The sequence below is a fragment of the Dipodomys spectabilis genome, unplaced genomic scaffold, assembly GCF_019054845.1.
Source record: "Dipodomys spectabilis isolate Male_0828 unplaced genomic scaffold, ASM1905484v1 ptg000024l, whole genome shotgun sequence".
Taxonomy (NCBI): domain Eukaryota; kingdom Metazoa; phylum Chordata; class Mammalia; order Rodentia; family Heteromyidae; genus Dipodomys; species Dipodomys spectabilis.
In genome coordinates this window covers 25,974,225-25,998,465 of record NW_024870701.1, presented here as the reverse complement: position 1 = coordinate 25,998,465, position 24,241 = coordinate 25,974,225, and the positions used below count along the sequence as shown (strand labels likewise).

Genomic DNA, 24,241 nt, shown 5'->3' with positions numbered 1-24,241 from the left:
CCCATGACCAGACCCAATAAAAAAACAAAAACAAAAAAATGATTTACAATACACCCTGAATGGTGGTGCATACCAGTAACTCCAGTATGCAAGAGATTGAAAACAAAAGGTTATAAATTCAAGGTCAGCCTGGGTTACAAAGTAAGATACTGTGTACAAAAAAAAAAGAAAAGAAAAGAATAAATAAAAACAAGAGCCGCTATAATCAAGAAATCTAATAACAACAGATGATGGAGGGGATGTGGCCAAAAGGGAACCCTTCTGCATTGTTGGTGGGAATGTAAACTTGTTCAGCCTCTCTGGAAAGCAGTATGGAGATTCCTCAAAAGACTACACATAGAGCTCCCCTATGACCCAGCAGTCCTACTTCTGGGCATTTATCCAACCGATCACAAACAAGGCCATACTAAAGCTACCAGCACAACTATGTCTATTGCAGCATTATTCACCATACCTAAGATATGGAACCAACCCAGATGTCCCTCAGTAGATGAATGTATAAAGAAAATGTGGTATATATACATACATGATGGAATTCTCTGCTTCCATCAGAAAGAATGACACTACCCCATTTGTTAGGAAATGGAAAGACTTGGAAAAACTCATATTAAGTGAAGTAAGCCAGACCCATGATTTCCTTCATTTGCAATAACTAGTATACATCTAGGATAATTTTATCAGATGAGCAGAAAAAGCTCAAAAGCTATGTACATATGACCATATAAGATGTTGCTAGGTGAAAGGAACCCCAAGATATGGACACAAGAGGCCTTTCCTTGTTGTTGGTGGTGGTGTTTTAAATAGACTATGTGACTTTTTTTTTGTTTCCTTTGTGTGTTCATACTCCTTTGGTATATTCCTTGATGTCACTGTACTTAATTTTGGTACCCTGCATCTTGTATATACTGACTTGGGGAGGGGAAGGGGAATAACAACGCTGAAACAAGGACACAGGATGACCCATTGCAACAATGATACCCACAAGACAGTATATTAGAATTCAACTTTACAACTTTGGGGGGAGAGGGGGAAGTTAATGAGGTAGGGGAGGGGAGGGATAGTGGGAGAACAACAAAGGAAGGGGTAACAATACTCGACAAGATATGTACTCAGTCCCTTACTCATATAACTGTAATCCCTCTGTATAACATCCTTACAATAAATAAAATTAAAACAAAAAACAAGAGCCAGGTGTGTTGGCTCACACCTGTAATCCTAGCTACTCAGGAGGCTGAGATCTGAGGATCACTATTCAAAGCCAGCCCGGGCAGGAAAGTCTGTGAGACTCTTACCTCCAATTAACCACCAGAAAACTGGAAGTGGAGCTATGCCTCAAGTGGTAGAGCCCTAGCCTTGAGTGAAGAGCTGAGGGACAACGCGCAGGCCCAGAGTTTAAGCCCCACAACCAACAACAACAAAAAACAATTGCAACTGCATTCTCTGTATAATTTCCAAGGAGCAGCATCACACTAAACCTCTCTTCAGTGCAAGCCTTAGGGCTTATGGGACATACTGTTTAAAAGAAGTTACAGAGGAGCCAGTCCTGAGATAAATTCTTTTTGGAGGAAGAGGAAGGGAGTTGGGGAGAGACTGGTTGTGGAGCTTGAACTTAGGGCCTGAGTACTATCCCTTAGCTTTTTTGCTCAAGGTTAGTGCTGTACCACTTGAGCCATAGCTCCACGTAAAGGGTTTTTGGTGGATAATTGGAGAGTCCACAGACTTTTCTTCCACAGATTTTGAACTGTGATTCTCAGATCTTATCCTCCTGAGTAGCTAGAATTACAGGTGTAAACCATGGGTAGCTGATGCTTGTTTTAGTCTTAAAGGAAATAGACCAAAAAGAAAGAAAATCCTTTGTTCTATATATAATTAGAATAAAGAGAAATTTTAGAAATCTTTCATGTAAAAAAATTTTTATCTTTAGTTCCATAAAGGGGTTTTGATTCAACAAATCAGTTTATATAAGTACAATGTATCTTGATTAATACCACCCTCCATCAGTCTCCTTTGTCTTTCTCAACCCCATTCATCCCCTTAAGTTTTGTAAACCCTCGATTTTCTTCCTTCCTTCCTTTCCTCCCTCCCTCCCTTCCTTCCTTCCTTCCTTCTTTCCTTCCTTCCTTCCTTCCATCCTTTCTTTTTTTGGTGGGTCCTGGAGCTTGGACTCTGGGCCTGAGCACTATCCCTCAGCTCTTCAGGTCAAGGTGAGTGGTTCTACCACTTGAGCCACAGCACCACTTTGAGTTTTCTGGTGGTTAATTGGAGATAAGAGACTCATAGACTTTCCTGCCTGGGCTGGCTTTGAACTGCAATCCTCAGATCTCAGCCTCCTGAGTAGCTGGGATTACAGGCGTGAGCCACCAGTGCCTGGCTAAGCCCTCCATTTTCTAAACCCTTTATGAGTCGGAAAAATGAGGAGACATTTCTGGTATCACAGGCTGTGAAGGCAGGTTTGAGGTCCATGCTCCAGCTTTCCCAATCTTGTTTGGTTACATCCCTCTGTTTTGTATGACTCTCCTCCACATTCAGGATTGTGAGTATACTTACTATCAGTCTAAAGTCCTCTTTCAAAACAGCCTCTGATGAGCTTAAACACCCTGACACACACACACACACACACACACACACACACACACACACACACACACACACACACACACACACACATACACACACACACACACACACACACACACCACACATACCCCAGTAATCAGCCTTCAGTGATCTTTGTGCATAAAGATGATGTGGTGTGCTTTAGCTTGATGTTAGTGATGTATTACTATTCCTTCAGGTCTCTTTCACTCCCTGTCCCCTTGGTGACTAAAGTAATGTCTTTCCTTTTGAGGGGCCAGTTCTGAGTGCCCTGTGGCCTGTGGTACCATCTAAAGTCTGTCTGGGCCTTGGAGGACCACAGTCTCGGGCCAAGTCTCAAGGGCTGTGGTACCATCTAAAGTCTGTCTGGGCCTTGGAGGACCACAGTCTCGGGCCAAGTCTCAAGGGCTCAGTGTTCTAAAACCAAAATTATTTTTAGTACTATATTTTGGTCTTGTTCTTGCATCCACATCTGTGACTAAGCGCAATACCTTCAACTAGGAGACTAATTTTTTATTAAGTTATATATCTATTTAACTGAAAATTACTTTTTAACTTTCCACTCAGGAGAAATATTTGGTCCTTCTTCAGCTGAATGTGGCAGTGATAGTTGGTGCAGAATAATCCTCTCTGATCCCCAAACATGACTGTTTCCAGCCTCAGCCTTGTGTTCCCTCACAAAAGGCCAGTGAAGCTGGATCTCCACTCCAAGATTTTTACACCCTCCACACCTTCCTTTACTACACTTCCACAGCACTAGTTATCTATACCAGGTGTTTGAAGCTTATTCTACAGCCTCAAGTAAGACTTGCTTCCCACCTCTATGCAACACAATATCAGAGCTTCTTGACAGGAGTGTTTGTAGCCAGACCTGAGTGGTTGTCATCCCTATATGTGTTTATAGTAGAAAGATTAAGAAGATGTGGGAGGAAGGGTGTCCATGAACTGACCATGTGTGGTACGTGATAGAAATGTTAACAGGATTCCAAGGAAAGCAAAAATGTTTTCAGCAGCTGTTAAATTCTTCACCCACTTCATTTTTATGAAAATCAAATCATTTCACCACCATCACCACTACCCCCAGAAATGGAGCTGGAGAGAGCAGGAGATCATCAAGTTCCACACCAGCTATATTTAGATAGTGATAATATTTAATCCCTGTTTTAAGATTTTTCTTTAGCAACTAGTATAGTGTATTTTATTATACCATAAAGCATGCAGTAGTGTTAGTTTGTTTGTTTTTCATTTTAAATATCACCTAGACAGAGCAGGTTAGGCCGGGCGCTGGTGGCTCATGCCTGTAATCCTAGCTACACAGGAGAGACTGAGATCTGAGGATCACGGTTCAAAGCCAATTTGGGCAGAAAAGTCCATGACTCTTACCTTCTAGAAAGCTGGAAATGGTGTTGTGGCTCTAAAGTGATAAAGTGCTAGCCTTGAGCGAAAGAGCTCAGAAACAGCACCCAGGCCCTTAGTTCAAGCCCCCATGACTGACAAAAACAACAACAAAAAAAGTAGGTTAGAATGTATGTGCATATGCAGCTAATGGTTTTAAAGCATTAGGAATGAAAGCATCGATTCTGTCTCTGCTCTCTCTGAAATAAAGCCAAAAAAAGTAATAAAGGGGTTAGATTGCCAAACAGTGTTTAAAAGTAAAGAGAGAAACTATAATTTTTAAACACGGAAAAGTTAATTAGACTTATTTCAATTGCAGATTTAGAAGTCTGAAAAGGTAATACATATATATGTGTGTGTGTATATATATATTTATATTTATGTGTATATATATTTGGAACATGGTCTCTCAGATGATTTATTAACAATATTTAATACAGTCTTGCTGGAGATTTCAAATACACATTAGCTTCTCCACATGAAAGTGCAAAAGCTACAAATTATTTTGCATCAAGTCTAGCTGGTTTTGTGTTCTGTTTAGCTTTCAAGTAGGATTTAATCAAGTAGATCACAGCTGAAAATTCTGAGTGTCCCATAGAAGGTTAAGTATGACATCTCCTACTGGTAACAGTTTCTTCAGGAAGTACAAAAGCTTGTTGTGTAGAGCTTTGCAAAAATGCAGGTTTGCAAAATTGTACATCTGCCATATGTTTGCATGTTGAAAGACGTTTTCTTTGAAATGGTGTCTTTAGAAATAAGGATAGAAAAAGAGAGGAATAGTTCTAAATAATTGAAATCTCAGAAGTTCATTTTTACTGACCCTCTAGTGGGTAGGTTTATGAAATGACATATTTTTAGTTCCTTTTTTTTTTTGAGGGGGGGGTCCGGTCGTGGGGCCTGAACTCTGGGCCTAGGGGCTGTCCCTCAGCTCTTCAGCTCAAGGCTAGCACTCTATCACTTGAGCCACAGCACCACTTCCAGTTTTCTAGTGATTCATTGGAGATAAGAGCCTCATGGGCTTTCCTTCCCAGGGCTGGCTTTGAACTGTGATTCTCAGATCTGAGCCTCCTGAGTAACTGGGATTACAGGCATGAACCACTAGCACCTGTTATACTGGGGATGAAACCTAGGGGCTTCACCCATGCTAGGCAAGCACTGTGGCACTGACCTACATCCCCCTACCCATCCTGTTTTGATATCAGAATTTTTATTTTCAGGATGGAATCTACCCAAGAATGCTATTTTTCTTGGCATGACAGTTGTTTTGATCAAATTTTACATAATGTTATAAGGTTCTATGCCATTTTATAAAGTACAAACTCGGGTTTTATCAGAAATAAATGTTTGAAAAGCTAATCCTCTTGAGAGTGTCCATTTACAATATTTCCCTTCTAAAGTCAAGTGTAGGTGACTACTCAAGCTCTTGAAAGTACTTTTCCCACCACCGCCTACCCCTCCCTTTCAGGCCGGTCCAACTATCCAGCAGCCCAATTCTGACTGCTCTGCTGATACTCTACATAGTCCAGTTGGGATTGTCCCTGTGGAGAAGATGCGCCTCCTCTGATTCCTCTCAGGCAGAGACTGTCCTGAACCATATTCCATTTTCTTGCTCTATGACATAATGCCTTTCACTTCTTTAGTTCTGCCTAAATATTATTTATAAAATATAAATTCAAGACAATTGGCTGGAAATGTGGTTCGGTGATAGAGTGCTTGACTAGCACGCATGAAGCCCCGGATTCAATTCCTCAATACCACATAAACAGAAAAGGCCAGAAGTGGCTCAAGTGGTAGAGTGCTAGCCTTGAGCAACAGAAACTCAGGGACAGTGCCCAGGTCCTAAGTTCAAGCCCCCATGACAAAAAAAAAAAAAAAAAAAAAAAAAAAACTTTTTTTTTCGAGACAGTTTAATTCCCCAGCTTTTTATATCTTTTCTGTTGTTGTTGTTTAAAATGTGTCGAGGGCTGACTTTCAATAGATTGCAGCGAGGGAGCTGCTCTGCTAAGTACGAAACCCCGACCGTCCCCAACTTTTTAGCAAGAGTCTTTAGTCACGGATAAGAAACACAATGTTTTTCCTTAACGTATTGTTCTGCTAACTGTCCTAACATGAGCTGTTCCTGTAAGGACCTTGTGTTGTGTGGGATTTTGCACAGAGTGTGGAGTAATACCAGTGGAGACTCCTTAGATGTTTGTATGTGTTTTTAACTTGCTGACGATGTACTTGTTCTGAATTCCTTTGTCTTAAAAATAGGTATGCTTTTATGAGCATTCCAAGTAGTAGAGTTCTACTTAATCTAGATCTGTCACACTGGGGAAGACGGAAATTGAGAGGTACATAAATACTAATGATGGCAGAACATTTCAGGTAGAGAAAGTTTGTGCTTAGAGATTTTATTATGTTTGCCCTCAGAATAGCATAGGTTGCCTATGGCTTTCCAAGTTTATTATAATAAAGTCACTTCCATTCTCAACCCTCATCTCCCAACATTAAGAGGAGCTAGAGTGAAGAGAGACCCTGGAATTAAAGTTGATGTACATTTATTTCTGAGAGGAATAACTTTTCCTAAGCTTTGTGTGGAAGCTGAGCCCCTCACTGGAGTCACTTTTTCCACACTTTGTGTGGAAGCCTTAACTCTAAGGTCTCAATAATTCCCATTTCCTTTCCACATCATTCAAGGGAAGGGGTAAAGGCAGACATCATGGTCATCCACAGGTGTCCTACACATGAAGAGAAGGGTTGATAACTGTGCCATTGGCATGAAGCACCCTGAATCCATTCCATTGTGCCTCTTCTCTTCGACATTAAGAGCTTACTGTGTTTCCTGAAACTGGGACATTTTTCTAGGCATCAATTCATGGCAGGAGGGTTGAACAGCCAATGAAGGTACTGTATTTGCAAGCCTCAGAACTCCTGACCGAGGCCCAGGGGACTGCTAAGGCATTGGACAGTGGGTCTTGAGTGTGGAGCTGGGTAACAATGCTAAGACTGAATAGAAAGGTAATCGTCAATGACAGTAAGTCTGTCCTTGTTTCTAAGCCATTGTTATTGGCTCTAATATTTACAAAACTGATGAACAATGATTGAACTATGCAGAACTAAGTAAAACATACTCCTTCAGAAATGGATAAAAGTTTTTCTCCCAGGCCATTTTTTCCAGTGCTTGTGGAGGAAGGAGAATTGTAATTTTGACAAGCCTTCTAGACTGCTTGCGCAGTCTGTGCTCTGAGGCATTTGGCCTAGACACTTAGTCAAGGCACTGTGAGGTCAGCTGTACCAGAACCTTTGCCAGAGGCAGCCTGGCTGGAGAAACCCTAGCAGAAAGATAAAGATGCATTAGGACAGAGTCAGCCAGAGGATAGAAACCAAATTCTACATGGCTGCTTCTTGGTTTTGGTGAAAAAACAAAAGGGACAAAGGTCATTGGACTCAAAACATACCAAGTTTGATTGCAGACAGAAGAGGCTGTTTGATTAGTATCTAGGTAGACCTGTCACTTTTTAACCTAGATTGCCCTTTCTGGGGAGACACGGCTGGGAAAGGTGGTCCAATCTCCTATTCTTCACCCCTCTTCTCTCTATCATCTCTTGCATCCAAGCCCTCATCTTCTATCACCTTCTATCATCTTCTTGAACCCTGGTACTAATTCTCCAGCTGCTCCTCTCCTAGGGGCTGCTCTTCTTCCAAACCCAAATCCTGGTACCATGTGGGAAATGAGCACACAATGCTGTAGGCAGGCAAGACTGAACCTGGAGAAGACTGAGCAGGGCTATGTGTAGGAGGGGAAGATGGGGGCCAGTATCAAAGACAATGTGGGGAAGGGAAAGGTAGCTGTATGAACAGCCTCAAACATGGATGGAGGCTGCTTGAGTCTGGAGTGTACAGAGGATCTGGGGAGTTCCTTTGTGTAGAGGCCCATTGTTTGGGTAAGAAGAAAAGCAGATAGAGCCAAGAGGTATGCATAGCCATTTTGTGGAGATCCTAGAATCCAGCCAAATCAGAACTGGCAATTATTACATGGTACTTTCTAATGTTGGGTTACATTGGAGAATTGCTTTTAGTGATTTTTTTTTCCATTTGCATTTATCTTGGCTCTCCAAGTAAATGTTAAGATCCCTAAGGGCAGGGACCATATTTCATGTTTTTATTAAATGCTTTTATGGTACAAAGGGTCACTCTGTAATTTAATTTATTCTCATATTGGGTTATCTTAAAGTGGAACAAAAAGTTCTTACCTGTTTGATAATACTCAGGGGTAAAATTATGTAATGTCTGGAATTGGCACAAAACAATGTGGAGGAAAGAAGTTGAGGTAGATAAAACAGTGGCTATGAGTTAATTACTTGGAGCTGGCTGTGGACAGAGTTCAGTAGACCATCCTCTCTACTTTTGTGTATGTAGGGGTGAGTAATTGTCTCTGATGAAATGTTGGGCCTAATAGAACCAAGTAAGCCTTCACCTTGTAAAAACCAGCTCTGCCCCAATTCCTCATACCTTAGTACTGTGAGCTAGGCCGGTACTTCTCCCTACCAGCTGAGACCACTGCTATAGCTGTGACCACCAGACCAGCCAAGAAAACAACAATCCATCAGCCAGATGGCAAAGAAGACCATTAGGCTACTGTATTTGTTAAAAGCATCAGTGGTTAATAATGTAAATATTAGCAAAAAGAAAGGAAGGATAGATTAATGCAGGTCACCTCTTGTCTCAGTCTGTTCGGGCTGCTATAGCAAAACACCATAAAACTGGGTGGCTTGTAAACAATAGAAATTTATTTCTTCCAGCAATAGATGCTGGAAGTCCAGGATGAAGGCATTGCCAGGTTTTGTATCCAGTGAAGTACAGTTTCTGGTTTATCATTCCCTCTTAGCTGTGTCCTAATCACTTCCAAAGGCCCCATTTTCTAATGGCATCACCATGGTGGTTAAGCTCCAATTTGAATGGGTAGGTGGGAGGACATACACAGTCAGACCATAGCCTCTTCAAGAGGGACTTCATCAGAATTTTATGATAAAGCAGCATTCTTTGTTAGAGAATGCTTTGTGTCTTTAGTAGGATAAAGAAATAACAGAAAACATACTACAGTATAAATTGACCTTTTAAAAAACACAGAATTCTCTCTTCCTTACTCTGCTTCTTTGTGAAGTAAAGCAGCATTTAAAAAGCTCCAGAATTCATGTTGTCTTCCTTTCATGCTGAGCAGACTTTAGTTCTTCAGAGGGGAAATTAGTATTTTACACCTTATTGTATTATTTAGAGCAAATTTTGATTTTAAAAAAAGCTGTGTTCCAGAGTCTTTCATTCTAAATAAGCCCAAATATAAAAGAATGTTTTATTATTTGTTTCCTGATTTTTAAAAACAGAGTATATTGGTTATTGAAATTTTCCCTTTAAAATGTTTTGTGAATAATTTTCAAAATAAATTCTGATTTTGCTTAATTTTTGCATTTGCAGTATATAAGAAATTGACACCAGGTGCTGGTGGCTCACGCCTGTAATCCTAGCTACTTAGGAGGCTGGGATCTGAAGACCAAGGTTCCAAGCCAGCTGGGGAAATAAAGTCCCTGAGACTCTTATCTCCAATTAATCACAGAAAAAGCCCAAAGTGGTAGCTGTAGCTCAAGTGGTAGACTGCTAGCCTTGAGCAAAAAAAGAACCTTAGGGTCAACACCCAGGCCCAGCGTTCAAGGCCCAAGACTGGCAAAAAAAAAAAGAAAGAAAAGAAAGAAATAGAATTATCAGTTGGGCATGGTAGAAAATGTCTATAATCCTAGCACTTGGGAAGTGAAGAATCATGAGTTCAAAGCTAGCCTGGGCTACATAGTAAATTCAGGCCAGTCTGGACAACATAGCAAAAGCCTGCCTCAAAAAGGAAGAGAAGGAGCCAGGTGCTGGTGGTTCACTCCTTGCTTCTCAGGAGACTATGATCAGAAGCCAGCCTGGGTAAGAAAGTCTGTGAGACTCTTACTTCTAAGCACCAAAAAAGCTAGAAGTAAAGCTAGGGCTCAAGTGGTAGAGCTCCAGCCTTGAGCAGAGAGGGGGGGGGGGAGAAGGAGGGGGAGGGGGGCGGGGAAGGGAAAGGGGGAGAGAGAGAGGGAGAGGAGAAAAGGGAGGAAGGAAGGGACATGAATTGAAATATCCATGAGTGATTCCTGAAAGTAAGAGATAAGCAATTCATTTTTCTTTGTTGAAAGATACAAATTTAGAATAATTATAGCCTGTGCTATAAAATTTGACTCCTTACTCTTAGAGTCAAAACACTGTTGTGTTTTAGAAATCACTACAGATCTTCAAATGTTTTTACCTGCTGTGTTTCACTTGCTTTCCGGGACACTGACTTGAAAAATAATAACAATTGTAGATATTGAATAGAGAAGGAAAGAGCCTCTTTAGTTTCATGTCCTTTGGCTGTGGCCTTTGTTGTTGGATAAGGCTGAGCAAGGTGCTCTGTCTAGCCAGCAGCTGCCTGGCCCTTATCGGGCCTCCCAGCCCACGTGAATCATTTCAACATCACGGCCAGTCTTCAGCATCGTTCTCTCCGCTGGTCAGAGCAAGCCTCATCAGCTGTAATGGTTTACAGATGAGGTAACTCAGTGTCAAGGAGGTGACATTACTTGTCCAAGTTTGTTAATGTTGGAGCCAGCTCTAAAATTCAGATGTCCTGATTTTTCCCTCCATTTGACTGTTCACTGTCTAGATGGCAGTAGTACATGTTGGTCATAAAAATTTATACTTCCTTATCGTGGTACTCATTTAAATTTCAAATAATTGGTAAATATGACAGTTACCATGGAGAATATTAAGTGCCAACTGCCTGCCTTTTGCCAATCTGTCTCAGCTGGGGAAATAAAACAAGGCAGAAGTCAGTGTTGTGCTTGGCCCAGCTTCAGCTTCATACTCTGAATGGCATTGGGCCCAGTGGCTCCCAAGGCCAGGCCTTGAGAGCCAGGCCCTGAATTGATATTGGGGATCTTACCACCTTGATTTGTGTCTACAGCATATTCAGAGTCATTGCCAGGGGAAGTAGCAGCAGATATGCTTCCAGCTTCCTTGCCTTCCTTGTAGCCACCACCTTACAGGTTTCAGCAAGAAATTATGTGTGTGCTCCTTGTGGCCCTGGGCTGGCTAGTCCTTGAGTGTTAGGTCAGCAATAGGCCAGGGTTCCAGCAGCAGCCCTGCTCACCAAGAGCAGAGTCATCTCAGGCATCCCAGTCTTGCTTAGTAGTGCTGCTTTGCTACCTCCAGACATGCCTCTGGAGGTATCCTGCTGTGCTGGTGCTTATTATTAAAGTTGTAGACTTGCAGATGTTCCCTGCATTAAAATTAGAGAGAGAGAAATGAAATTGTACCCATGCATTTAAGTTTCTAACCTGACTTGAGAACAGATCAAGACTCCATTTTGGTATGGTTGCCACCAGCACTATTAGTAAGTTCCGTCTTTTTGTCCAGAAAAGAGTAAAAGTGGGAATCATGAATAAAATAGGATAGGCTTTTTTTCTCTCTCTCTTCTCTAGTCCTAGGGCCTGGGTGCTGTCCCTGAGCTTCTTTTGCTTAAAGCTAGCACTCTACCACTTGAGCCATAGCACCGCTTCCAGCGTTTTCTATTTATGTGGTACTGAGGAATTGAACCCAGGGCTTCATACATGTTAGGCAAGCACTCTACCACTAAATTACATTCCCAGCCATAGGATAGGCTTTTGTAAATGAAAGATTTGATCTTTGTCTTGGCTTACAAATACTGACATTTTCACATTCGCTAGCTCTCTGCAAGTATTTTCCTCAGCAATGAAATCTGAGCTCTGGGTAATGTTTGATTTCTGGTTATAGCTCACCTACCCCTTGTTTATTATACTATCTCTACATTAGTTTTGGAAAGTAGAGTATTTGAAGTATTATTTTCTACAGTATTGACAAGCCAAATGTCCTGTCTTCTAGTGATCTGTTTAGATGGTCTGTGGTGGCCCTGGTCTAAAGAAAGCCCTGAGCACTCCACATGGCCTTTGAGTCTCTAAGTTTCCCAATGGAGCAGGGGTGACAAAGAGACAGATGTGGCATGAGAAACACCAAAAGTTCCCTTCAACTTTTTCCTTCTTTCCCTACTCTTTCTTCCCCAAGCTGGCCACATGGTGCCCTGTGGCTTTGCCAGCCCAGTGCCACCACCGGCTAGCACTGGAAGCCATTGCAGTCAGTCAGCTGTTGCTATTCATTCATTTGCTGTGAGCCTTCCCAGGATGCATCTTAGACCTAGAGGAAAACCTTTATCCTCCCAGCCATGCCAATATTTGGCTTCCCCTGGTCTCTGTCTTCCCAGTCTCACTGCAAGGAAACCTTTGCCCTAGAGAAAAAAATTCAGATTATCTATCCAAGACACTCTGCCATCCTGTGGTTAACAGTCTGCCTGGTTAGCCCCTGTGCTTGGGGACACTGAAGTTAGGCACAGAACTGTTCAGAAGATAGCTATGCAAAATCCTGCAATTTCTTAACTTCAAAGCAAGGAGTGTTGCTACTGTGGGTTAGAGAGAACTCACAGTACTTTGTATTCAGATCCATCTCCTGTCATCATCATCATCATCATCATCATCATCATCATCATCATCTCTATGTTACCAGCAGTAACATTAAAATAATTAATGATTCACATACTAGTGGAACTAGGAAGCTTCTGGCAAAATTTGGATCAACAAGACTGGGAAGCATGACTTTTGCCACCTTTTCTGTTTGTTTCCTGCTCACCTTCACTTGGTTCTCAGGCCCCGTGAGCATATTCCCAGCCTCTCTGTGTCATAGGCCAGACTAGCCAAAGGCCCAAAACACTCACTGTTACATGTTGTTGTTCTCATTTATTAAGCCAGTCTGCATGGCTGTGAAAAAGTAAACACATCACATGATGTGTTTTTGATTCATTGATGACACATGTTGGAATAACAGTGTCTCACTGGGCAGGGAAGCCACAGGTCTGGCTCAGCCTGTCATGGTTTGTGCTTGGGTCACCAGGAAATACCACTATGAAAAATACAAAGAGTAAACTCGCTCCTTTAAATGATAAAATGTTTTGGGTTTTTTGTTTTTTTCAGAATTCAGGGTTCAGGGGTAAATAGACAGGGCTGTATAGTTCAATGACAGAGTACATACCTCTGGTATTAGGTGTGAAATGATATGCAGGGATGAAGAGACAAGCATCAGGAAAAAAAAGTGGGAACATAAGTAGACTGAAGAAAGTGTCATTGCCTTGGCAGTCACGAAGCTTTACATATACTTCCTGGAATGGATTGTTCTATCAGCAGTGAACAAACCTCTCCCAAACAATATATGTAAAGCAATGTTAATAGCCAAAGCCTGGCTTTTACTTTGTGTTAAGTAAGAATAATCACAACATAACTTTCTAACAGTAAGTAATAGCACTTAGAGGCTTGAAAACTGTCAAGTTTGCTTATAACCTAAACCCTAGAATTTCCAAAGTCATTCGTATTGTCCAAATAGCTCCGTATTTGTCTGAGTATGAATTCTCTTTGAAGTACTGTAACAAAGGTTGTGTTTCCAACCTGATAGCATTACCTAACTCTCCTCCAGTTAGTGACACACCTGTCTGGGCTGGGGAAGGTGGGTGAAACCTTCTGTCTGCCCTTGTCCCTCCATTGTCTCTCCATTTTTCAAGTAGCTCTTCACACCTAACTCCCAGCACAGTCATCTCTGCCATGACAAAGTCAGAATTTTTCTGGAAAAAATAGCATAAAGAAAGGTTAAGCTGGGCCCTGGTGGCTCACACCTGTAATCCTAACTACTCAGGAAACTGAGATCTGAGGATAGCATTTCAAAGCCAGCCCAGGCAGAAAAGTCCTTGTGGGACTCTTATCTCTAATTAACCACTCAAAAACTGGAAGTGGCACTCTCGCTCAAAGTGGTACAGTACTAGCCTTGAACAAAAAGACTTCAGGGACAGCGCCCAGGCCCAAGTTCAAGTCCCACAACTGACAAAAAAATGAAAGGTTATCACAGATATAAAGGGCTTAATTTAAACTTTGTAGTCATATGTTTGTCTTTTTTTTTCTTCAAGCTTGACAAGTCAAAGGTAAAAGACAAGCCAGGCACCAATGGCTCACACCTGTAATCCTAGCTGTGCAGGCGGCTGAGATCTAAGGATCATAGTTCAGTGCCACCCTGGGCAAGAAAGTTCATGAGACCGTTATCTCCAATAAACTACCACAAAAAGCCAGAAGTGGAGCTGTGGCTCAAGTGGTAGAGCACTAGCCTTAAGCTGAAAAGGCTCAGAGACAATGCACAGGTCCTAAGTTGAAGTCTTAAGAGGACCAGCAAAAAAAAAAAGGGGGGGGGGGGCACTGAAAAGTGAACTTAGCAGACAAATGAAGTGGCGTATACCTGTAATCCCAGCTATGTAAGAGGGAGTGGTCAGAAGATCAAAGTACAAAGCTGGCCATGGGCAAAGAGCTTAAGACCTTACCTCAAAAATAAAAGCAAAATGGGTTAAGGGTCTGACTCAAGTAGTAGACTCCTTACCTAGACAAGCACAAGGCCCTGCTTTCAAACGGTAGTATATCCCCCTGTCTATCACTCATGCATTTGTTAAGGGGTTTAGTTCCTATTCCGTAATTAGCTTCAGGTGACTACAACAGTAACCATGTGTGTCAGTATCATCCATTATCTGTGCTAGATTTTCCCAGGAGACACTATCACAGTGTTAGGCTAGTCAGCAATTTGAGAAATCCACTACTCTGTTAGGCTAAAGTACAGATCTACGAAGTCTGCAGGTATGTGATTCTAAGGAGACTATGTTGAAGAAAAACCTCACATGCACAGGATGTGCAGCATTCATGACTGTGCTGCCCAACTTCAGCTAAAGGCATGCCACTTTTCAACAGATCGGAAATTTTCACCTTATCATTTAAATTCAACACTTCTACTTTGCTTTTTAGGTACCATTTGCTCTTTGGGGAGGTGTATTTTCACAAAATCAAGGAAAGGGACACAAACACTCAACAGATCACACACAATTTAAGCACAACTGACAGTGATGTGAGTCTGAGTTTCTCCATGTCAACTGAGCTACATAATGAATACATGGGAATTTAAATATTTCAGTTTGGGATTTTCTTTTAATATATTGATTTATTTTAACCATACTTGCTCAAAATCATGTGTAATAACTATGAGCTGGGACAGTGGCTCATGCCTGTAATCCATGAGAAGCTGAGACCTAAACGATCACAGTTCAGAGCAAATCTGGGCAGAAAAGTCCACAAGACTCCATCTCCAATTAATCAGCAAAATGTCAAACTGGAAGTGTGCCTCAGTTCATAGAGTACCAGCCATGAGCAGGAAGGCAGAGCTAGAACATGGAGGCTCTGAGCTCCATGGCCTCAGTACCACACAAACAGAGAACAAATAAATAAGTATGAATAAGTCAGGATTATTGCGTTGTCTCCTAAGTTTCAAATCATACAGCGCATTTAGTTTTTTCAATGCCATTGGCTTACTATGACTCATTTCTTCCTAAATAACTAAATTTTTTTTCACTAATTCACTAGCATATAGGACCCAATTTTCCCAACATTTTATTTTATGTATAACTCTGAGTTGTCCAAAAATAATGTGTACCCTTTATTGGGATCCCTGCCCTCATGGAGCTTGTGTTGTGGTTAGAATTATATCTTATAGAAACACATTGTTTTCCTGGGAACCTACAATGGACCAGACATCTGGGTCCTCCTTGTGACTAGAAACCCACTGGTGAAGAGCAGGCAGTGAATTTGATAGTGAATTTGGGAGCAAAATGTTCTACCTTCCAGCCTCCTGAGTTGGATTTGTCAGAGGATGCAGTTCAGTATTTATAAGGGATTTGTACAGTGGCAGCTTCAGCTAATAAATTTAATTGTAAATACGTATCTATGGTTGTTCTCTACATCAGGCTTACTGAATGAGCAGACTTCTCATCCCAACATTTGGGGATACCTGCACTCCTACTTTCTAGCCTCATCTCCAGCTGCTAGCCATACCTCACAACTGAGCCAGCAGCCTCCTTGATCATGAGGGTCCCAGCAAGGATCAAGGCTCCTCAGAAGCACTCTCTGCAGTGGGGGCCTGACCTTCTTCCTGTCCAAGTTCCCTGCCAGCCCCTAGAAAAGAGAGACATGGAGAACTGAAGACAAAGCAGAGTCATTCCTTTCCATAGGCTCCTGGCCTGAGGAAGAGCAGGCTTAACGGGAACATTTGCTCAACTTCTGGCTGGTGATATGATAATAGGTTTGTAGAGAGGTGTTACATGAGTAAATTTCAGCCATATGCTCTATCCTTCATACTTTTCTTTTTACCCCAGTTATGGAGGCCATTTCTATTACTTGTAGACACTCAGAAGTGGTGAAACCATTTTCTGAGTTCCAGGTGGCCTGAGCTTTCAGGACTATGTCTGCTAACTTTATGGCTGTCCCTCACAGCTAATTTTGTTCTCAGAAAGCCAATGCATGGCCAGCTACCACATTCTTGGATATCTTCTGAGCCACCCTCATTTTAGGCTTCTTGATTCTTTAAATAAGAAATACAAAGAAATATTTGTATTTCTTAGCTTACATTTCTTTTTTTTAATTTGCTTTATTGTTATTATAGAGGTAATGTATAGAGGGGTTACATTTAACATGAGTCAGATAATGAGTACATTTCCTTTCAGACAATGTCATCTGTTCCCTCATTCTCTCCCAGTTCCTCCCCCAGTCTCAACCCATGAGGTATATAGTTCACTTTCATCAGTGTCCAGTGAGCTCCACTGCTGTACCTTTTCAGCCTTTTTCCCTCAACTTCTGTGCCCTCCCCCACCTTCCTGAAGATATACACATGAATGTACCGTTTGACTGTTACAGTTTTCTATTTTGCATTTAGTCCTACATTTTTTTTTCTTTTTTAATTTTTGTATTGCTATTATAAGTGTGATGTACAGAAGGGGTTAAAGAACATTTATTTTTAGGTGAATTCACATCACAGTGCAGTGATATGAAGCTGAGGCAGAAAGATTACTTGAGCTCAGGATTTTGAAGCCAGCCTGGGTGACATGTCAAGACAGTGTCTCAATAGTAGCCAGGCATCAGGGCTCACGCCTATAGACCTAGCTACTCAGGAGACTGAGATCTGAGGATTGCAGTTCCAAGCCGGCCATAGCAGGAAAGCTTACAGATTCCATTTTCATTTAAACAACAAAAAGGCAGGCTGGAGCTCATGCCTATAATCCTAGCTACTTAGAAAACTGAGATCTGAGGATCATACTTCAAAGCCAGCCTAGACAGATAAATCAGAAAGACTCTTAATCTCCAATTGATTAGCGAAAAGCAAGAAGCAGAGCTTTGGCTCAAGCAGTAGAGGGCTAGCCTTGAGCAAAAAAGCTCAGGGATAGCACCCAAGCCCTGAGTGCAAGCCCCAGGACCAGCCCATGGTTGGGGGAGGGAGGTAGGCAGACTGAAAGTATGACTCAAGTGATAGAGTGCCAGCTATGAACAAGCAAAGGTGAGTGAGAGTATGAGAACCTGCGTTCCAGCCCTAATACTGGCAATGATAATATCAATAAATAGCTGGGCACCAGTGGCTCACGCCTATAATCCTAGCTACTCAGGAGACAGAGATCTGAAGATCACAGTTTGAAGCCAGCCTAGACAGGAAAGTCCGTGAGATTTTTCATCTCCTTAATTGAAGAAAACCATAAGTGGTGCTATGGCTTAAAGTATTAAGAGCACTAGCCTTGAGCAAAAAAGCTCAGGAACAGTGCCTAGGCCCCGAGTTCAAGCCCATTACTGACAAAAAATAATAATAATATTAATAAATAGTAATAGAGAAGTAGTCATATAAAGTAGAACTAATGCATTTCTGTCACTATTATTACAGACCAGAGCTTATATTCTGATATATTTGTAGTTTTTTCCATTACAAATGGCAGAAGGTGTGCTTCAGTTTTAGCCATTAACTAGCTGAATTGGTAATAGAGATGCTTCCCAGTTTGTGGGATAATCATTTCTCCTAGTGTACTACCCAAGTCCTAAACCCTCCTAGCCCCCATTATTAGCCAGCAGAGAGCCTTGGGTGCCCTCCTCTTCCCATCTTAGTCCTGCTCCCTGCTTGTACCTTGTGTCCTACTACATCCTACACCTATGTGAGCAGGCAGCACCAATCCTTTCTGTCCTCTGCAGCTCCTAGACATAGGGACCTGGCTGAAGGTGACAGTCACCAAAGATTAGATGAAGGAAAGTTGGACGTTCCATAGTAGTGGTCTGGAGATGGTGACAAGAGGATGGGGACAGGAGGCTGGGTAATCCACACACACTATAATCCAGCTCTGGATTTGAAAGGGGGAAGAAGGCTTTCCTTGCTGTGCTATGACTGACTTGTTGAGCCACTTTACTGCTCATCTCAGCTGGGCTATCCACTACAAACCCTGCAGACACTGTGGGCAGTAGCTAGTCTACCCATCCTGGCCTGCACCAGCTTCCAGCAGTTTCCCAGCTGCCTCACTGCCAATGCTCACCCTTCTCTTGTCTACTGACAGGCTTTATATCGGCTGAAAAAATATATATAATGTTCTATGTCGCTATTTGGCTTTAAATTTTATTAAACCTTCTGGAGCCATGCCAAGTGCTTGCTAGAGTTTCTGATACTATCTGTATAGTCTTTAGGTGGAAGCTGGAAATCTCCATTGAACTTTTGTGGTAATAAAATTATTGCAGTTGTGCCCTACATCTGCTCACTGAACTTCCTGTGGGTTTTCACCAGATCACATGACTGACAGCAAAGACAGGCTGTAGAGTTTGGGTCTGCTTATTATATCCAAGTCTCCACCGCCAGATCAGACCTCTGCTTTGTCTCTGCACTGGGCGCCCGGATGTCCCACTGTGGTAGGTTGATTCGCTGGAGCTGATAAAAACGTTCTGGCCACACTTGAGAGTCTAGCATTACCTCTGGCTCCAGAAATCAAAACAACAGGATTGTTGTAAGTAGCTTTGGACTGAGACCAAGCTCCATGTTTCAGAGATGAGTTTGCTCTCCGTATTGGACTAAATGACAGGACAAGGATCTTGGAGAGAGAGGAGTAAAAGCCAGAGCTTCACCACAGCTTCATGAGCTGAGGTACCCAGTCCCCTGGTCTGTGCTAGCCAGTGCCAGTTCCTGCCTTAACTGGCAGACCAGGACCTTCTGCTCCTTCTTGAGTACCTCCCCTGCATTCCTAGACACCAGTAGTGCCCAGGGAATGGTCCTGGTGGGAATTCACAAGGTTGGTTCTGAGAAGTGTAATGGGAGGTATTGGTGAGAAGCAGTAGACAAGCAAGGCAGGGAAGTCCTAGGAGTGCCCGTGTGGCCTGTGGCTGGCCCTGGAGTGCCCAGGGGCATGTTGGATGTGTCTGGGAAGAAGGCTCTCCTGAGTGAGGAAGGTGGACTCCCCCCAGCCCCACGGGATGGCATTATTGTCTTCTCCAGCTTGCAAAGGAACCTAAAGAGAGAAGGGAGACTTTTTCTGGGTTGTCGATTTGACTTTCAGACATGACATTTCTTGGACCAAGTCCTGACAAAATGTGTCCCTAGCGTCCTTAGTGCTAAGTAAAACCTTTTGTCTGTCTTTTCCTTGGCTTTTTAGACTTCTCAGAGGAACATATGGTTTTAAGGATGTCTATTCAAGTCTATAACCAGCGAGACAGAAGGTCAATTGGGAGTGGGGGGGGGCAATTAAATGCAACCTGGGACCAGCTCACGCAGCAGCTATGTTCATGTTCATCACGTTAGCTGAATACTGTGAACACTCATATGATTTATGTTCGTTGTTTACCTTTTCAGAATAATCCTGGTACATTGGTCTACCCATTGGAGTAGAAAGGAAGCTCTTTACCTTGCACTTTCAAGTGTTAGCCTTGTACAGCCAAGCTAGAGAACAGCCTCTTGTTTTTCTTGCTGTTTGTGCTTCATTCCCTTCCTGAACCCTGTAAGTGCTGGTGAAAAGTTTCCAGCAGACAACCCAGGAAATAAGAGCTCACCACTCAGTGCTAGGGAGTTGGTGCTGTGGCCTCGGGGTCATGCACATGTGCTGTGTACGTGTCCAGGCAACTTTCCAGCAATGACTCTGTGTTCATGTTGTACTGCCTCTGCTTGCTATGAAGTTCCTCCACAGACTTGGGATATAGTGGTTTGGGAACCCCATCTGGAAAGGACCAGGCCTTAAATAGCCAGCATGGGCAGAGGCCAAGCTGAAAGCACAGCCCACTCATCTGTGTGCTTTCAAGCCACAGTGCAGCTCTTCAATGGCTTCATGTTTTGTCTTGGTTAAAGCATCTGGGAGAATTGGCCTTAAAGACCCCTAAGACTTCTGAGACTTACATTACCCACTGTGAAGGCTGCTGGACTGCAGGGCAGCATCAGGGTCTGGAGATGTTTAGACTTTACTACGGTCATCTCCAAAAGCCACATCCAGTTGGAATTGGAAGGCACTCTGAGGTCTCCCATTCTATATCAAGTGAAGAACCTGAGTTCTAGAGAAAGTCCATGGCATACCCCAGACTACCCAGCCTGGTTTTCCCATCCCAGCCTGAACCACCAAGAGAGCAAGGCCTGAATTTCAACCTGAGTACACTCAAGTATGGAGATGAAGTGACTATTGGCAGAGGGACGATGAAATCCTTGCAAGATATGGAATCTTGGCCGCAGTGCCTCTAGAAAGCAGCAGAGAGAGAGAATAAGCCTGGCTTCATCCCTCAGACTCCAACACTTCCTAGCTGGGGCCTTTTTACATTGTCCTTGTCCTTGTTGAGCCTTGTTTCTTTTTCTGTGTGTGTGTGTGTGTGTGTGTGTGTGTGTGTGTGTGTGTGTGTGTGTGTGTGTGTGTGTGTGTGTGTGTGTGTGTTTTCTGACTAGGTTAGCTTTGAACTGTGATCCTCAGATATCAGCCTCCTGAGTAGCTAGGATTATAGGCATGAATCACCGGCACCCAACTGAGTTTTGTTTCTAATCTCTGTAACAGAGTCAATAATCCCTGTAGCAGAATTATTATTGTGCAGAGAGACACAAAGCCGTTTATTAACTCAGTCATTTAATTCAGCAGTGGTTAATGATATTTCAGGTGCTCATAAGGTTTCTATTTTCTTAGAGTCTGTATTCAAGGGTAGGGGATTGGTGGCATACAATTAAAGAAATTGATAGGACTGGGAAGGTGGCTTAGTGGTAGAGCACTTGCCTTGTGTTCATGAGGCCCTGGGTTCGATTCCTCAGCACCACATAAGCAAAAAGAAAAAACCCGGAAGTGGTGCTGTGGCTCAAGTGGTAGAGCGCTAGCCTTGAGCTGAAGAGCTGAGGGACAGCGCCCAGGCCCAGAGTTCAGGCCCCACAACCAGACCCAAAAAAAAAAAAAGAAAGAAAAAGAAATTGATAACCAAAATAAGCCCCAATTGTGGTAAGCAGAAGGCACCAGTTTTTACTCAGATACTCATCGGATGTGCCTTGCACATCCCACAGGGTGACCATTCCAGTCAAGTAAGCTCCTAGCTGGGTTGTCTCTGAGCTCCAAGCAGAAGAACCAGGACAGCCACTGAAGCCACCCAGCCCCATGCATTTAGAGGATTAACTGCCTCAACTCTGGCGTCATCTTGGATATTTCTGACTGTGCCACCTAATCTTATGGAAAAGTTGCAAATACCTGGATCATGATTTTAATGTCGCATACTTAGAAGTGACCCTCTGTTCCCATTGCCATTACCATAAACTCCCCTTCGGACCGTTCCCCTTGTTAATCAAGCCTACCTGGAAGACAAGAACAGAGGCAATTCTTCAGACCCTGTGCTTACTACAGTACGTGGCACTCAGGAAATATCTGAAGAATGAATAAGTGAATGAAAACAGATGGGGCTAAAACTACCTGCTTTTCTGAGTTCTTGTTCCAGTTATTTCAAAGATTAAATGAGAAACTGTATGTGAAGTATTTGAATATGCCTGCTAAATGTAGATAATTATATTAGCTATGAATAGCTTAGCTATAATCTCAGACTTACTAGGTTTTTATAGAGAGCTTCTATAGAAATAATCATTGATCAGCTTGAAGAATAACTTCATAACAATATCTGCATGTATCTGCTATTGACAGATAGCTTATACTGTTATATCCTTATGTACTGTTACATACTATGCATAGGATGTTGTTGCTGTTCTGAACATCATATTCCCTTAGATTTTTGCCTACAATATCTAGAAGCTATGGTCATTGCTGGCCAGTGTCCCCCTGGTGCCTTTATAGAAGGCAGGATGGATTGTAGTCTAATCCTTTCCACAGGATAGATTTAACCAGTTGATAAAAAGGATCATTGGGGTGCCGAGTGCAATTCTATGCCTATCTCTGCAGGATTTCAGGGCAGTGTTTAACTCATTGTTCTTTTGAACAGGGGAGTCACCAGGTAAACTTAGTACTAGCCATAAACTTAGTAATAGCTCTTGCCTGTAGGCATTCCTTCAAGAGAAGTTTGAAGCATACTGTATTTCTCTACTTTTTACTTTTATTTCCCATTCCTGCCTCCTCAGATGTACAGACAACAGTCTTGTGTAAATTGCCTCATGTCTCCTCCCACAGCCTGCACAAGAAAACCCCCAAATATGTCCCTGGATGGACATTCTTATTTCCACCTCCAGTTGCATTTTAATGTCTCTGCCTTCATCTGGGGCTTCTAGTGTAACAGGATATATGTTCCTGTGGATGCATGTGCATGGTGTACCTAGTGCCTCCCTTCTCTCTCTTTCAGTTCTTCCTCTCTCAACATCCTACCTCCTAGGACCCTGGCTTGCCCTGCTCTCCACACCCACCCAGTAATAAAGTCACCAACCTTGCAGTCTAATCCTGCCAGAGCCACCTTAACCCAGAAAAGAGACCTAAGTGGTTTAGTAGATACCTCTTGTTCCACTGGCTTCTGGAAGGAGAATCTCCCCCTGTCCCAGCCAGAGGAAAGTTAGAATCCAGATCAAAATTCTAGTGACGTACCGTACTGTAAGTGCAATCTCAGGCCACTAAACTGCTCACCTCGTGTCAGGTTGGGCTGAAGTACACCTCCAGCACACTGCAAGTATGTGCAGAGGGCACGCAGCCTCTCCTGCACTGTCCAGACCTTGAGGAGGATAAAGTGAGGCGAGGCTCTAAAGAGCCATGACTAGTACCTACACCTTTGTCTCAAGGTTCAGGACTTGGGAGGGGGAAGTCCCTATATCCAAATGACTCAACCCTGAGTACAGTGTTTCTCAAGAAGATCCATCCCTTAGTGTTGAACTCTCAAGATTTACCTGTGCCACAAAGCAGGGGCCACTGTGATGTCTCATCTTACCTCATTCATTTGGAACCTAATCAGCAAAATGACATTAACTGGCTCTGTGTGTCATTCACTCTGGCCACAGATAATTTGCATTCTCCCAGGAGAAATATTTTAAAGGCTTATAGGGGCTCCCATACAAACTCCACTGCTTTTGCTTGGGTGTGGATAAAATCATATTCTTCTCCTTGCAGAAATTCCCAGAACTGAAATTCAAATATGTGGAAGAAGAGCAGCCTGAGGAGTTTTTCATCCCCTACGTCTGGTCTCTGGTCTACAATTCAGCTGTAGGCCTGTACTGGAATCCACAGGACATCCAGCTGTTCACGATGGACTCCGACTGAGGCAGCAGGTGCCCAGACCCACCCTCCAGCCAAATAGCCCTGCTAGATAGCTTCTTGCTAGGAAAGAGAAGCAAATACATTGCCCAGTGTGTCTTCAACTGGAGAGAATCACACAGCGTGTTCCCTCACACACTTCAACTTGGAGATTGGTACCAGCTGGCAGTAGATCACTCAGCTTAGAGTTTAGTGCAGGGGGGGAGGGGTGCACATAATAAATGTAAAAACTTGCTATTCGATAAGCACTTTTATTATTAACCAAAAATCTAGAGTTTTCCCAGGATCCTCATACCTTAGACATCAGGATAACATATCAATAGTACACAATTTTTATGCATGTCTAAGATTTTCCGATTTAAGGTTTTCTGTGTGTGTATGTGTGTGTGCGCGCACGCGCACAGGCACCTGCCTGCCTGCCTGTGTTTGCCTCTTCATCTTCTCTTTCAGAAAGGAAAAAAATGGCTGTTTGTGGGGGGAGATTTGGCCTATGAGCTAAGACTGGAATTCAGTTGGAGTTGAGCACAAATTAAGTTATTCTGGATAATCATGGGGGAAAGCAAGACAATTCTGAAAGCAATCCTTTTTCTTCAG

General features: G+C 42.7%; 1 protein-coding gene across 2 annotated transcripts in view; it reads left to right on the top strand.

Annotated features, from left to right (window-relative positions):
* Dym (dymeclin) overlaps positions 1-23,886 on the top strand; it is a 322,312-nt gene extending 298,426 nt beyond the window's left edge. For both annotated transcript variants that reach the window (XM_042675227.1, XM_042675228.1), the window contains exon 17: positions 23,504-23,886. In XM_042675227.1, coding sequence (XP_042531161.1) covers positions 23,504-23,653 — 150 coding nt within the window. In that variant the 3' untranslated portion in view covers positions 23,654-23,886. The remainder of the gene's footprint in view (positions 1-23,503) is intronic.
* The last annotated feature ends 355 nt before the right edge of the window (positions 23,887-24,241 follow it).